This window comes from Eleutherodactylus coqui, chromosome 3 (genome assembly GCF_035609145.1).
Source record: "Eleutherodactylus coqui strain aEleCoq1 chromosome 3, aEleCoq1.hap1, whole genome shotgun sequence".
Lineage (NCBI taxonomy): Eukaryota > Metazoa > Chordata > Amphibia > Anura > Eleutherodactylidae > Eleutherodactylus > Eleutherodactylus coqui.
The window spans coordinates 135,132,627-135,149,866 of NC_089839.1; the positions used below are offsets into that span (position 1 = coordinate 135,132,627).

At 41.4% G+C, this 17,240-nt stretch overlaps 1 protein-coding gene across 2 annotated transcripts in view; it reads right to left on the reverse strand.

Moving 5' to 3' along the window:
- Positions 1 to 17,240, reverse strand: part of KIF26B (kinesin family member 26B) — a 326,887-nt gene that overhangs the window by 34,899 nt on the left and 274,748 nt on the right. For both annotated transcript variants that reach the window (XM_066596111.1, XM_066596112.1), the window contains 2 exons: positions 14,308 to 14,467; positions 678 to 840 (listed from right to left, as the gene is read on the reverse strand). In XM_066596111.1, the coding sequence (XP_066452208.1) occupies positions 678 to 840; positions 14,308 to 14,467 (323 nt within the window). The remainder of the gene's footprint in view (positions 1 to 677; positions 841 to 14,307; positions 14,468 to 17,240) is intronic.

A 17,240-nucleotide genomic window follows, 5' to 3' on the forward strand; every position in this document is an offset into this window, starting at 1 on the left:
GAGCAAAACAATAGCAAAAGGTCCCCTTATACCAACGGTACCTTTAATAGAGGAAATTTAGCATTACGTATACCAAAAGTGCTATTAATAGGTCAACAACAAAATAAACACATTTAATTGTGCTGTACTTATCTCTGAAGTTCACATGTTTGTATGTTAAAGCCATTGTACATATGACAGCCTCAATGTTCACTGTGTAAGGATTGCAATATTACAGGAATAATTTGAATACAAAATAGCTTACAAATCTGCAAATGACATGAAGAAGGGTATGGAAACCTCTTAAATCTGAGTAATATATTTCACTAAATAAATATTCTGGTAACTCAAGATGGAATGTTGATTTAGAATTATTAGACAAATTTCTGGATCTGCACATTTTAATAGATAAGCAGATAATATAAAGGATATTACTTTACGAATTACATATAGGCATTGGATATTTTGTTAATTTAACTTAATTTTATACTGTATGTTTGTCTCACTTTTTGTATACAAATACAACGTCATCTACATCTCTTGCAGACCGGCATCTATACATATTTCATGCTGTTCTGATGTCCATCTGACTCATCTAAAAGCTCTGACCTATCCCGTAATCTGTTGCTTTATGGCAGTTGGTCTGAACCTTACCCCTAACAACATGACAATGGCCATTTTAATCAAGCATCTCTTACCTTGGTTTTCTTTTTCTTCATCCTCAGCACCCGGGATGCAATCTGGACAGTGGACAGTGTCTCAGCATAGTTTCCTGCAGCAGCCGAAATGTGAGCTATCATTGTAGTGCGGCAGTTCATGTTCCCCAGAGACTCTCGAAGCAGCATTGTGAGCTTGCTCTCTCTGCAGAAACAAAATGAATTAAGGCTGCATTAGTGAAACATGTTTCACTTGTACTGTCATGATGTGACTTCAGTGCCCTGAAGTTTTTTTCCTATCCTCTCCTTAATGGCATGCTAATCAGGATCATGCTGCAGAGTCACATAGCATCTCATGATGAGAAATACAGTGGATGGGTGCCTAGGATTTCCTTTATGGAATTATATCAATCCACTGACTACTTGAATTTATGCTGAAACTGTGTCTAGGAAGAAAATGTTAATACCTTGGCTTTTAAGTTGCTTAATTAGTTTTGACAGATTGGATATTGGAATGAAAATTACTTTTCCATGTTAAATACTATTGTATAAAATGGTATTGCTCCCAGTAAGACCTTATTCTTTTTCAACCAGCTAACACGTTAACAAACTTTCTTCATTCTACATTCTTATATTTAATGTATGTTACAATGGTTCTTTCAAGTGGATCTTTTAAATAACAATGTCAACAATTAACAAATACATCTTCCTATGTAACTAAATACAATTTTCGTAACACCCATCCATTTAGGGCCGTGCATGCACAGGTGGCTCTTCACCGGCAGGTGACAAAAAAAACATCTTTTGAATCGGTGGTGATCCCAGCAGACAGACCCTCACAGATCACTGCTTTATGACTTGTACTAACAGTAAGTTATAACACAACAGTTTTTGTCGGAAAACTGCTTTTATATTTCTTATGCTATCTCTGTGTCGTTAAGGGTTGAGGGAGACATCGGATCACCACTCATGAGTTTGGTAGTGGTCCCAGCTGTGGAACCCCTACTAATGAGATTTTTATCACCTATCCTATTGATAGGTGCTAGAAGTCAACTGTGTGAATACCCCTTTAAACTTAGTTATTCTGCTGGTTCAGACAAGGGCAGGTGTGGCCTAGCAAACAGGCATATGGTGAAGCTGCTCCCGGAGTGAACAGATTCAAGCCTATTGGAAGATTGAATACACTGAATAAATGACGGTCTAGCTGCCATATCAATGTCAGACATGTGGCCACGCGCTGGCTGGATAACTTGCTCATGGAACCTTAGGTTTACTTCCCTGTTTTTAGAAAACATGGCGGAACCATGGTACAACACCAGCATTTTTTACCTTTTGTGTCATCCGTATTTCCTTATAGATTGCGATCTCTAGTGACACCTCAAGTTTGTTACTGTTTATGTACACTCTGAATTCTAAATTACTGTGGTTTCTATTAATGCTATATAAATAAAAACTATAGTGCATTCACTTCTATTGGAGTTATGGGACATATTAAGCCAGCCGACTCAGCTGTCTCTGTACTCCTGACTACAGCTGGGCCAGAGATTGAGGAGGTCAGATCTTGTAATAGATGAGGGTCACAGAGGGGAAACCCCCGTCTATCAGATCTGGTAAAAGCTTGACAACTAATTCTAGATTTATTTGACTTTTAATGAACAAGTACAAATACATTTTTACCTTTTAAAATAATAGCCAATGACTTCATATATAATAAAGTAATAAATGCAATGGGCGAATTACAATACCCAGAGAGGTTATCAAAATTGGAGTTATTTAGTTTACAAATAAGGCAGCTAAGAGGCGACCTGATAACTATGTATAGATATATCAGGGGACAATAAAGAGATCTCTTCCATTATCCATTTATACCCAGGACTGTAACAAGGGGGCACTCTAATAATCATGTATAGATATATCAGGAGTCAGTACAGAGATCTCTCGCATCGTTATCTTGACTATATCACCAGCTTAATTTATAGACAGTATATTATCAGATAAAATGACCGCCTCTAAAGTAAGACAATATCTGAATAAGGTAGCCTGCACAGGGGTGGATTTGCATTGCGGAATCTGGAGCGGGTGTCCGCACCTCTGGATTCCGCAGCAAATACCGCCCATGTGATTTCCCATTGCGAAATGTAATTTCCTCTACACGTGGGGAAATTCATTGCGATTTCCTGCTCGCGGAGGAGAAATCGTATTATGCTCCATTTCTGTGCGGATTCTGCACGGCTGGCTTCCATTGCAGTCAATGGAAGCTGTCCGATCTGCGGCCCTTCCTCAATGATATTGCGGAAAGGTCACGGATTCCGTGTCATCGCCTAGCGATGATGTGGGAAAAGCAGTGATTTAAGAAAAAAAAAAAGATCTGTACTGTGCATGTCCGACAGCTTGCCGTGCGGACGATCCTTAGTACAGATAAAAAGACTTCAGGAAAGGTAAGCGCAGATGCCGGCTGGGCACAGGGTCGGATTCCGCTGTGGGATTCCACATGTAGAATCCAACCCGCCCGTGTGCACAACTGCCACAAAATGTTATCCGACATTCTATATTACATATGCGTCCTATGTTGCTGTTAATGGATGGTGCCTAATGAATATACATTTTCCTTTAAATCCACTAGGGATGTTTTATTATACAGCCATTAATTACATTTATCAACATCTCTACAGCTATTTAGATACTAAATGTAGCTCTTATTACTTCTGTGTTATCTCTCACTTTGTTTCTCACAAAAATGAATTCCAAATTCATCTCTATATGACAATGTTAATTAGACACGTACAGTAATGGACTCTTGCAAACCCGCTCTCCAGAAATAATTATGCATCCTTTTCACACTTAAACGTCTGCTTCTCTTACTGCTAATATTGATAACAATGTCTTATTGGCAGCATATATACTGTAGTAGAATGTGATAGCCAAAAGACAGACAAGTCACAATGAGGGCAAAATGCTGGCACTCAGTACAGTATCTGCTGCTACAGTCCCCATACCACACACACCTTGCCTACAGGTAGTGTTGAGAACCCTATAGAAGCAGCATGGCTGTGTACCTATATTCAGGCCCGGCTCACACGAATGGCTTGGATTTTGTATGTAAATTTTCGCAGTGTCCTGCGATACATTGCCAGAAGTAATTGTGAGTGGTCGCAGAAGATTGCGGATGTGATCATTTTTCAGCACGGATGTACGCGGATGCAGTGACTCCTTTGTGGAGAAAAAGAGTTCACAGATAGTGAAACACTACCAGAAAGTAGTAGATTCTCCCTCGGCTTTTCTTTAGTTCCAAGCGATTCCAACGCTCATATGCAATGTTAATTGTGTATGGGCAACAGAACATATAACTCCACTGACTTCAATGGAGGCTGTCCACGTGGAATCTGTGCCAAAATACAGCATGCTTTGATTTTTCTTCTACTCGTGGAATATGCAATTCATACATGCGAGTGTAAATGAAAATTCGAAAGCACGTGCCTTTTAATGCCCACGGTTTACCACGGATCTTCTGCACATCAGTTTGCGAGAGCCCAGCCTTCGTCATCTGGTTGCACTCTATGTAATGCAATGTGGTGACTGACTAGCATATGATTCAGTATCACAAGTGTGTGGCCTTATTTATCTACAGACAATACATTTGTGTCTATATGGTGATGGGAAAAAGTACATATATCACACACACTGAACAATGTATTTTCATATGTAAAATGTATGCAGTTACAAGGTAAGTAAAGCTGTAGGAATGTGATCGCGGCCCTCCGGAGATCTTCATAGGGTGCTAGATGTTGTAAGAAGTGTACTGTAATGCTCTATTCTGTAAAAGCCAACAAGCATTTTAAAACCATGTATGACTTAGGCTACATTCACAAGAGCGAGCACAATATTAGGCTGAGAAATCTGGCCCTATACGGTCCTAATCAATGTGCATTTTACTCGGGGATGCAAGGCGTTTTTTATGCAAAATCGCCACTCATCACTCCTCTGAAATTCTGATCCTGTCGCTTGTTTCACATGGGTTGGAGGATCCACAAGTGTTACGTTGACTTCAAACATTGGGAAACTTCGGATAGCGTGCGATGTGTTTGACTGCCACACTGAAAACAATGGGCGCTCCGAGGGCCGCGAAATAAACGGACATGCTGCGATTTATTTTACCTTGCAGCATCACTCATGTATAGGACTCCATTCAAATGGATGGAATTCATATTCGCGCAAGTTTGCTGCGCCTCACAACACATAAAAGTTGCACAAGATTCCCACTTATGTGACTGAAGCCTAAATGTGTGGTTTACTTGTTAGGCAAAATATGCGATGCCTAACAATCTGTTTCTACAGGCCCCGAAGATGTACAGTAAATCCACTATTGAGTACAGCTAATGATATACTACTGCATTGGTCGTCCATCGCACTTTATATCTTGTTGTGTTGATCCAAAGGAAGGCAATCCTCTAAGTAGCAGTCCACGTGCATCCCCCCCCCCCCCCTCGATAGTGAGATTTACACTGAGACAGATTTGCCCAATCTCCCCACCATAAGTGAGGCAACTGCAAGTCTATATTAATAATTAATAAGATGAATGACATTTTGTTGAAGTCATTCAAAAGCCGTAAACAACACTAATATTAAACATAAATGCTGGGAGACAGGAGCACTTACTTTCCCATGTATGTCTCATACAGATTCCCAGGTGGCTGATGTGAATGCTAGAGATCTCAGCACTGGGGACTTTGGCTCGTCTGTTAGCAGACTGTCATCCGCCAAAAAATTGAATTTTTAGTTTAGTTTTTGTTTGTTTGTTTTGCTAGCAGTGGGTTCTTTAGGGAAGTCTGATTGCCTTGGATCCTGTTCCTGACACCCAGCAAACAGACAATTTTGCCAGGAGAAGCCTTGGCAAGCGACACATTTTCTCTTGCATAAATAGCCGCCCTATAATCACAATATGGCCCGCCTGGCCAGGAGCGGATATTAGAGAGTCAGTCTCCATTCTGGCCATAGAGGGGTGCCTCGAGCAGGGTACTCCACTGTATGATGTTTATACGACCTCACAGGGCACATGAAAAGAGGATGCCATCTTGCAAAAGTTGTCAAATGACTGATGGGTTAGATAGGCTTGCTCGATCTTAAAATTGACCGCAGTGAGAACCATGATTGAAGTGGTTAACACTACTGCCCTGCAGCGTTGGGGTTCTGGGAGAAAGGGCAACGTTAGCATGAAGTTTGTATGTTCTCATATATTTGTCTGGGCTTCCTCTGGGTACTTCAGTTTCTGCCCACGGACGAAGAAACATACGGATAGGTTACTTGGAAATTTAGATTTCGAGCCCCTATGGGAACAGTGAGTGATGACAATCTCTGTATGGTGCAGCAGAACATGATAGGACATATACAATATTATATATATATATATATTATATATATATACATACACACACACACACATATACACATATACACACACAGCTCCAAAAGATTAAGGCCTCATGTCTACGGCTAAAATACATTTAAAATCCGCAGCGTTTCACCCGCACACGTGATCCGCGCCCCATAGGGATGCATTGTACACCCGCAGGTAATTAAATACCTGCGGATGTCATTTTCCCCTGAGGCGTGGATTGCGTGTGCGGGAAAACACCCGCAGCATGCTCCATTTTAGTGCGGGTCTCCCGCGGGGACGGCTCCCGCAGGCTTCTATTGAAGCCTATGGAAGCTGTCCGGATCTGCGGCACACCTGCAGCTGAATTTCTGCTCTCCGGCGCGGGAGAGCAGGAGTTACAAAAAAAATGGAGTGCACGGCGCATGCGCCCAGCACGCTGCCGGCGTGCCGAGCACATCCGCCGGGCCAAAGAAAGAAGATACGGCCGCGACGGAGGGCAGATCCGCAGCATACGGACAGGTAAGTAATTCTTTTTTTTTAGGCCTCATGTCCACAGAAAAGGAGGGACCCGCTGCATAAAGAATCCGCGGCAGGCCTGAATTTCCCCGTGGACATGAGGCCTAAGGGAACACTTAAGCATCACAGTAAAACCTCGTTAATTAGGCCACTCTCACACATGCACTTGAATGAAGCTGTGTTCACAGCCCCATATGGGCAACTTGATTGTCATTTGCCAGACAACACCAGAAATGGCAGGATTGTGACTGGCACTTTGTTGAAGGATGAGAGCAGGATCACCCTGAGCACAGGTCTGCCATTCATCATCTACATAAGTTTGTGCGAGTTAAGTGAACCCCTTAATTTTTCTGAGCAATGTATGTATATATATATATAAAATAAACTATGAACACATATACACACATGCATCTAAAAAGTTTCTTCTTCAAAGAGCTATGAAGTGTTTCTGAAATATCAAACCCAGCTTGCAGGAGAAAATAGATCTACATAGGTTGTGAACGGATACAAAATAAAAAGTTATTATTGTCTACTGGGGGATATTTAAAATGGAAATGCATTATTCATAAAGCATTCTGGTCTAGTTTTTAGATCATGTATACAGTCATCAACAGCGTTGTTATAAACTCCTTCTCAATTATATTTGGCAGAATACTAAACTACTGTTCCAACTATCCATACATTTAGTAACATGTCATACTACCTGCTTATTTCACCTTTCTGAGACTAATATTATTTCTACACTATTTATGTTCCTAAAATAACAGACTGTCATTATTTCTGAAGCATCAGAATCTTTACATAAAAAGGTACTTAAGGAACCTCTCCACCCCAATAACGCTGGATATATTTCCCTACATACCAGTAATTAGCACCTTTTATCAGTAGTTATGATTAGTCAGCTAGTTTTGGAGGCTATTGAGAGCTGTCTGTACTTCAGCCAAAATGCATATAGGTATACTAACAAGTCCCCCTTACAGCCAAGTAACAACTGTTCTAAGATGACAATTCAAAGCGAAAGAAGAGCAGTAGTTCAAGTTTGACGAATATGCTTCATTTACTTGTAAAGATGTTGGCAACTTTTTGTTTTAATGTGGTGACAATTTCTGTAAAAGTGACAACAGGAAGTGCAGCCATTTTGAATTCATTTCTCAGCCTCTTTTTATTGACTAAAATTACCTATAAACTAATTTAAAAGTGGCAACCAACATGTTTGTCCTTGCTGTTGTCACTTTTGCCACAATGGCCTCTGACGCTCAAACATAGCAATATTTTCATAAGTAAGATAGACATAAGTACTAAACTTTGGTTCCTGCTCTAACGAGAGAACATCACATGATACGTTTTCCTTTTTTTTTTTAACATATATTAGGACAAATTGATTTCATATATAATATATAAAGCAAAACATTTTCAGATATGTCATGGATGTCTTGGGTAGGAAGCTCATCCTTTGCTTTGATATTTGGTATTTTCCCCTCTGGTAGAGGCTTTTTGAGCTGTACAATGTTTGGAAGGTTTCTTGCATGCACAGCCTATTGAAATCCTCTCACAGTACCTTGTAGGCACTCTGCGGTGGTTCACAGAGTGCCTGTGGTTGTATAGTACAGAGTGGCAGAGGACCCTATATCTGTGCAGGCATCAGGACCAGGCTTCTGCATGCACAATCCACTACACCACAAATATGCACCCTTGGATCAGGCCACATGTGCATGTTATTGAATAGGGCAGAGGGACACAAGAAGCTGTTAGACACCTTATTTCCCAGCACCAACATGTCTGACCCGCATTTCACGCAACATCTGTCGTTGACAAACAGGAGACCTCTCACATACATTAGATTGCTCTATCCATCTCAGGAAATATTGCAGGAGCCCTTTACCATATAACACCCAATTTTACAATCTGCAGTCGTGGTCAAAAGTTTTTAGAAAGACACAAACTTTGGTTTTCACAAAGTTTGCTGCTTCAGTTTTTCTAGTGGCAATTTGCATTAACTCTAGATTGTTATGAAGAGTGCTGCTTGTAAGTTGCTCCTAAATTAACTATTTATCGAATTATCAAGAACTTCAGGGAGAGAGGCTCAATTCCTGTAAAGGTGGCTTCTGGGAACCCAAGTAAGAGCCTGGGCCATCTCCTAAAGGGGATTTAGCTATGGGACGGGTTCAACACCAATGCAGAGCTTGCTCAGGAGTGGCAGCAGTGGTGTCGGTGCATCTGCACACAGAGAGGCTTATCGAGGCTGACCTGGTGTTAAGAAAGGCAGCAAAGAAGCCATTTCTCTTCAAGAAAAACATTAAGGACAGACCAACATTCTGCAGGAAGTACGGGGATTGGATTGCAGAGGACTGGGATAAAGTCATTTTCTCGGATGAAGGCCCTTCAGACTGTTTTGGAGTATCGGAAGAATAATTGTCTGGAGAAGAAAAGGTGAGTGCTACCATGATTCCTGTGTCATGCCGAAAGTAAAGCATCCTGAGACCATTGATGTGTGGGGTTGCTTTTCATTTTGCCAAAGAACATTGCTATGAATAAAGATTGGGATCTAAACATCTCCAATAGCAACTTCTCCCAACCATCCAGGAACAATTTGATGAAGAACAATGTTTTTTCTAGCATGATGGAGCACCATGTCACGAAGCAAAAGTGATAAGTATGTGGCAAGGTGAACAAAACAGCCATTGCCAGGAAACCCCCCAGATCTCAATCCCATTGAGAACCTGTGATCAATTCTCAAAAAGTGGATGGACAACTAAAACACAGAAATTGAGATAAATTCCAAGCATTGATTAGGAAAGAATGGGTTGGTATCAGTCATGCTTTGGCCCAGTCGTGGATATCAAACATGCCAGGGCGAAGTGCCATGCTCTTAAAAAATAAGGCTCAACACTGTAAAAAATTAGTCTTTATTTAAAATTGATGCATTTGTCGATAAAAGTTTAATAAGTTCAGAAATGCCTGTAACTGTACTTCAGTAACCATAGAAAAATCTGACTAAAAACACTGAAGAAAACTTTGTGAAAACCAAGATTTGTGTCAGTCCCACAGCTTTTGACCATGACTAGCATAGCAATACATATCATTGTGCATTGAAAATAATAAAATCTGATTAAACTGATTATAACAGCCACCTAATCCATATTCCAGTGAGCTCTTTACTCTCAAGTGTAACACTCTAACACTTTAATAGCGTGGGATGTTTTCTGGTTAGTTTGTATAGTCCAGTTAATTGAAAGAAAAGACCCTTGAAACCACAATCTTAAATAAATTATTAAAAATAAATTAATTCCGACAAATGGATTTTGTATTGAAAGCTGCTGAATGTAAAAAATGTGTGAAAGAATTAAACCCCACGCTGTGGTTAAGCATATTAATAATGATAGGTTTCAGGCCATGGTATGGATAATGAAACTTCAGACAATATTATAAAGATATACTTTACTTCCAAAGGAAATTATTGGATTTTTTAAATTCAATTATATCAGTAAAGTGGTATTGTTTGTTGAGAAGACGACCAGCTGTGCCATGAATACTGATGAGGCGCCATCGTGCTAGGCCTACAATTAAATAGCCGCTAATCTGCATTGGTTGGTTGGGATGTGTGTCTTCATGTAATTGAGTCGGAGCCATATGGGAAACAGGTGAGAATATTTATAGCTGGAGACTGACTGAAGGTCTGTCGGACTCATTTGTATGCAAAATTGCTTCTAAAGCCTCATTTAGCGCTAATCAAGTCATATTTGAGAAATATGAGGGGAGACGGACTAAATAATTTGCAGATAATTCATGTTTATATATTGACATTAGAAAACCATCCCTAACTATTTGTCAGATAAGCCCTTACAGAGCATTGCATATTAAACTGGCCCGCACTGATCCGTTTATGCGCGTTTAAGGAATATTATGTGGAACCAGGGTAGCATCTGCAAAGTGTGAATGTGGAAAATACTGACCTATTGGGTGATATTTAGTAGTTTCAAGTCTTGTTATGCCTTTAAACACTCAGTTTCTTTTCCATTTCATTTGCTAGGACTAAGGCCGGACTGACACGAGCGGGTTGGATTCCGCATGCAGGTAGCCTGCAGCAGAATCCGGCTGTGAGCCCAGCCGGTGACCCCGCGTTCCTCGCTTAACTGAACTGCAGATGACAGCGGAGACTCACAGGAGGGCATGCGCAGTACTTTTTTTGTATTTCCGGCATCGTCACTTAGCGAGGACATGGGTATCTGCAGCCCATATACAATGTGAATTGTGTATGGGCTGTGGGTTGAACACCTCCATTGATATCAATGGAGGCCGTCTGCACGGATGTCACAACAAAATAAGGCGAGTTATGATTTTTCTTCCGCTCGCAGAATCTGCCATACGAATCAGCTCGTGTGAGCCCAGCCTAAGGCTGCCTGTCCATGGGCGGGTTTGAATTGCGTTCCCCGCAGCGATAAACCAGCCGCGGGGAACGCAGTGAAAGCTCCCCATAGCGTTGCTATGGACAGCGCTTCTTTCCTGTCCCCGAGCGGAGAATCATAGCGACTCTCCGCTTGTGGGCAGCAATTCGCAGCATGCTGCGAATTTACTATAATTCTCCGCGGTCAGTCTATCTGTCAGATAGGCTGACAGCAAAGATCCGTTTGCCGGCACCTGCTCCTGGGCGGTGGTATCCCGCGGCGGATCTCCGCTGTACGATAACGTAACGTCCATGGACAGGCAGCCTAAGGCTGAGCTCATACGAGCATGTTGGTATAGCGTATTCTGCGTGCGCGTTTTGTGCGCAAAATACGCTGTACCAATCTTCAATTAGTACAATATAAGGGAATGAGGTTTTAACAAAGTTAAACAGTTACAACACAAAAAATCTGCAGTGGAAGACTTATTCTGCAGATTCTCGAAGCCACAGCATGCTCTCCTTGTGTTGAAGGAATTGTGTACATTTTCACCCCGGTATTTATTCATTGCAATGCAGTCAGTCAATTCTGCAGTGAAACCTGATTTTCCCCACAATGTGTAAACAACCTAAAGCTAATTTCACAGAAGCGATCGCGATATTGGTGTGAGAAAATCGCAGCAAAATCGTACATTTGCCCATGCTACGTCTGAGCGTCAATGATGCTTTTCTTTGGAAAAACATTGCGCATCGCTGCTGTTTACGCTTTTTTTGCGCAATACATGACAAAAGGAGTTTCCAATGTTAAAACTGCATCACACAAAAATTGTAAGTTCTGCGATAAATCAAAGACTCCATAGAGAAACGTGAGGGACATAAAAAAAAAAAAGAAAAAAAATCGCAGAAAGATAGGGCAGGCAACGATTTCTAAATCTCGCAACATCCCATGAGTTTTCAATGGAGCCGGCGGCAGCATCGTACAGGCAAGTGCAATAACGGGCTGAGAATCATGGCCCAATATCACGCTCGCCAACATGCGATTTCCCCACGGATGCAAGGTGTTTTATAACAAAACGCCTTGCGTCACTTCGGAGAAGTAGCGATACTCTGGCGCAGCTGACAGCCCTGGAGGAGGATTGCAGAGTGTTTCCATTATTTTCAATGGGCAAACCTCGCATTGCATCGCGTGCACCTACCACGTTGCGCGATGCTGCCACCGGCCCCATTGAAAACCATGGGCGACCCGAAAGCATGTGGCAAAATAGAACATGCTGTGATTTGTTTCCTGCATCAAAGCTGTGCGATGGGGAGAAAAAAAAAATCATGTGCATGACCCCATTCAAAAGAAAGGGGTTCATGCTCTTACGAGATTTGTGCGCGGCATTGTCAAGATAAGGTTTGCTACACCTGTACTGCTGACTTGAAAGTTATGAGGCTTGTTTTTTTTTCTTTTTTTGCTTCTTGAGCAGGATTACTGGAGCAATGTGCTGCGAAACAGAATAGAAAGCTGCATAGAATAAAAGCTGGTAGTCTCGGCACTGTGTTTACATAGCAGCGACTAATCAGAGCGCTGTGAGTGCGTACTAATGAATTCCAAGTTTCCTGCAGCCTCTCACAGCGTGACACTGATGAAGAAAAATGAGGACTTTTTATATTCTCCCTGTGTGAATTTTTTCTAATTTTTCAGAAGGCGCTCCGCCTGCATTCACGGAGCTGTCAGTGGCGACAAATGAAGCTGTTTGTTTTTATTTCTTTTCTAACAAGATAAAAGGCGATGCGTGTTTAGAAAAAAAAAAGACTAACAAAATTGGATTTTGTACAGATCATGGTATTAGCGGAGACGCCGTAAAAAACACACGGGTATAGATTATGCATGAGTGCACTCAAAATGTATCCGGAGAGCAAGAACAGAAATGTCAAAACATACAGAGCGTTGATTACACAAGTCGCTAAATCAGGCGATTTTATTGTGCATAGATTTATTAAGAAGGAAAAGTGCGCAGTCAGGAGAATACATGCCACGCTTAGGCCTAATGTCCACGGGAAAAATAAGGCTGGCCGTGGATTCTCCATGCAGAATCCCGCAGCGGGTCCCTCCTTTCCCGCGGACATGAGGCCAAAAATAATTACTTCCCTGTCCGGACTCAGCGGATCTTCCCTCCGTCGCGGACGGATCTTCTTTCTTCGTCCCGGCGGATGTGCTCGGCACGCCGGCAGCGTGCCGCACGCATGCGCCGTGCACTCTATTTTTTTTTTAAACTCCTGGTCTCCCGCGACAGAGAGCAGAAATTCAGCTGTGGGTGTGCTGCGGATCCCGACGGCTTCCATTGGCTTCAACAGAAGCCTGTCGGAGCCATCCCCGCGGGAGACCCGCACTAAAATGGAGCATGCTGCGGGTGATTTCCCGCACACGCAATCCGCGCCTCAGGGGAAAATGACATCCGCAGGTATTTAACTATGTAATGTTATGTTGCCATGGACATGAGGCCTTAGGGTACAAACACAAGAACGATTTTTTTCCGTCCAGACGGAAAGAAGACCCATTCATTTGAACGGATGTATGCATAGAACAGGTTAAAAAATTAAATAAATCACAGCATGTCGTATTCTCCGATTCTAGTACAAAAATAGCATGTCAATGTGTGGCTTCCTGCAAACTGGACAGCATGCGGATGGGATGTCTGATGCGAGTTGCGCAGCTTTTATCAGTCCGTGTGCATTTTCCCCTTAAGGGACATTTCATACTGGACAAAATACTGGCTACTTTTCTTCTCCTATAACGGACGGTACACAACAAATTTATTTAGCAAATATATGCAGCCAATAGGACCCCCACTGATTGCAGAAAGAGAAGGAGCTTCAATGCTCTTGGCGTCCTCAGCATTAAGGGTTAAATGCTACTTAAAGGGAATCTTTAACATTGAAAATGTAGTCTATTCTGCAGACATGATGTTGTAGAGCAGGAGGAGCTGAGCAGATTGTATATAGTTTTGTGGGAAAAGATTCAGTAGAACTTGTATATTATTCATGAAAATATCTGCTCATTCTGAGCTTAGCCGTCCAGTGGGCGGAGCTATCAGTGATTGACAGCTGTGTATGACTGTGAATACAGAAATAGCCGTCAATCACTAATGGCTCCACCCACTGGACTTCTAAGCTCAGAACGAGCAGAGATTTAAATGAATACAAGTTCTACTGAATCTTTCCCCATAAAATTATATACTGATCTGCTCAGCTCCTCCAGCTCTATAACATACTACACACGGCATATTCAAGCTGACGCATTCCCTTTAAGAATCACTGACATATTGCTGTAAATCAATCACATGCTTCAGCCCTCCTACAATTAAATGGATAATATTACACTTTTCTAACATTGAACGTCATTTCATGTAGCTTACTTGTATGGGATGTGCTTGCTGCCATTGACCAGAGCAAGAATGACATTGCCAAGTGCGGACAAAGAGAGACAAAAGCCCGAGCTGCTATCTCTATTTTTACTCTGCACTTTTACGCAGCTTCCCAAATCAATAAGATGCAATCGACTGCGACCTCCCGACACTGCAAAGAGAAAGGAAAGCAGGTTAACCTTCAAGAGTTAGAGCGTCCGCCAATATATTACCATGAAGTCTTGTTACAATTTCTACACTCACAGCATTAAACACTATGAGGCAAAAGTATTAAAAGTTGACTGGGATTTTAAAACTGATGGCTTCTCCTTAGGGGTGGTCTGACCTATCGGCATGCCTACCAATTAGCTGCCTGAGGGGGTAATGGCATCCTCTTCAATTTTTGCCAGGCACAGCTTCATACTTTTAAAAGCAGTTCTGCCTGGTATTGTATCTCAGTCCTGGTGTGGGGATGGATGGAGCTCTACTGGACTGTAATATCAGACACAGGCACTACTAAAAGTATGAAGCGGTGCCTGATAAACAATGAAGAGGACAGACAGCTGAATGGCGGGGTCCCGGATAACCTCTTTAATCTTTTATAATTGGTAAACTGGGATAAGAGTGTCCTGGAAACTGTCCCAGTTGTCATGTACCAGATGTATCAAAAGTTTTGCATGAGTTTATAAAAATACATTTAAAACAAATGTGTGTCCCTTTGATCATTTACTTCCAATCACAAGATCTCACAGTATAAGGACATAGGTTATAAAGAAGACAGCTCCTTTGTTACTTGTGCTCAATGATCTGAACTATTGAATACAGTATAGATAGAGGGAAATAAAACTAATGAAAATGGACGGGCACTATTTAAATAAATTGCTAAATAGCATCTTTCAAACTATTCCGTTAATCATCTGATTGTACATTGGTTTCCCTTGCTATGTTGCCATCTGCCTTTAGCCACAAAACTAAGAACATTATGTAGCTGGAGTACATTGTTCCACTGTTCCCTACGTGATAAGGGCAAATCTAGATACAATATTCACAGCTGCACAGCCACACATTCACAAAATGCCAAGTTGATTCAGCTTATTTTGGGCATTAAAAAGTGCACCAAATCTAATTTTACCCTGACGTTTTGAATTGGCGCTTAACAATGCAATATGCAAATGAGCAGAAATATGTTTAAATTAACACAGATACATGGAGGATACATAAAAGAAAATGCCACATCTTTTACCATATCCCTAACACAGAAAAAAGGGCTACCGGTCAAAAGTTTAGAAGGTCTTAATTTTTCCAGCTTTTGATATTTACACTGTTTAATGTCTAAAATGTACTTTGAAATGAAAGCACAGAACAAGCAAACAAGTTAAGCTGAAGAAAAATAATGGTTTAACTTTGTTTCACCAAATAAAAACTAGCTTTTTGACTCTTCAAAGTAGCATTGAGGCTTTCTTTCTACGAGTGAATACAAACATTGTGCAGAAATTTCTTCCCAACATCGTTGCCGATGTTCCCACAAATGTGCTGCACTTGTAGGTTGCTTTGCTTTCACCCTTCTGTTCAGTTAACCCCAACCAAGCTCAACAGGGTTTAAGCCTGGAGACTGTGCAGGATATTTAATATTTTAAGCCTACCAGCTTCTTGCCTTCTTAAGTAGTTCTGACATAACCTAGAAGTATGTTCTGGACCACTGTCTTGCTATAATATAAACCCCTGACCAACAAGGCGTACACCAGACGGTATCGCATGGTTTATCAAACTGCTGTGTTCAGTGTGCCAGTCACCTTGCCAATTTTGGACCCAGCAAAATAGCCCCAGACTATCATGCTTCCTCCAGCATACAAAAACCCTAAGTAATTTACTAGAGATGTCAAATTTAGATTCATCAGTCCATAAGACCATCTTCCACTCTTCAGTAGTCCACTGGATGTGCTGTTTGGCTCAGGCAAGCCTTTGTTTTTATTTTCCAATCTTCGCAGCAGCTTTCTTACTGATACTCTACCTGTCAGACCTGCAGATGGAAGTCTTCTTTTCACAGTTGAAATGGAAACTTGCCTATTTTTTGCTGCATCAAGCTGTGCTTGAAGAGTTTGTTCTGCGAGGCGCCGATCACGCAAACTGTCGACTCCCAAAAACTTTCCATCTGATTTTGTAGCGGCCTTTGGTTTGCCAGATATCTTCCTGTCAGAGTTTCCTCCAGTTTGCAAGTGCCTTTTGATGGTATAGGAAACTGCAATGACTGCCTTCTTGGCTTTCTTGGCAATTTCTATACTTCTATGCGTTATAATTGCCTGTCTATCTTCTTTGGTTAATTGCCTTTTTCTTGCCATTATGATAGCAATGTGCTCTGTCCTGAAGAGTATAACTGTCCAAATCTTGCTTTAGAGGGTGTTGGAACACACAGCATTACAACACTGGTTATATAGAAGCAGAGGGTCTGAAAGTAATCTACAAAAACTGAGACACTTATAGGAATAATTTGCATCTAATTTCAAACTATAATTTGCTTTCTGTGCTGCAGAGCAGCTGTCCTTCATGTGTTCCCTCGTGTGGCACAGAGTGTAAGCTCTCGCTCACGACCTGAAGGTTGCAAGTTAAATCCCCACATGGTTCAGGTAGCCGGCTCAAGGTTGACTCAGCCTTTCCATCCTTCGAGGTCGGTAAAATGAGTACCCAGCTTGGTGGGGGGTAAATAAAAATTACCTGAAAGCGCTGCGGAATAAGTTGGCGCTATACAAATACCAAGATTTATTTATTTATAAAAAACCCTTTGGTTAAAATCATAAATACAGACTATTGTTGCATTTTAGGTTAAAATTCCCTAATATTTTTAACTTCCTTTTGAACCATTTCACATTATTTGCTGAACTTAAACTGTGTTAATGTCAAAAATAACTGGAAAAATTGAGATGTTCTAAAACTTTTGACCGGTAGTG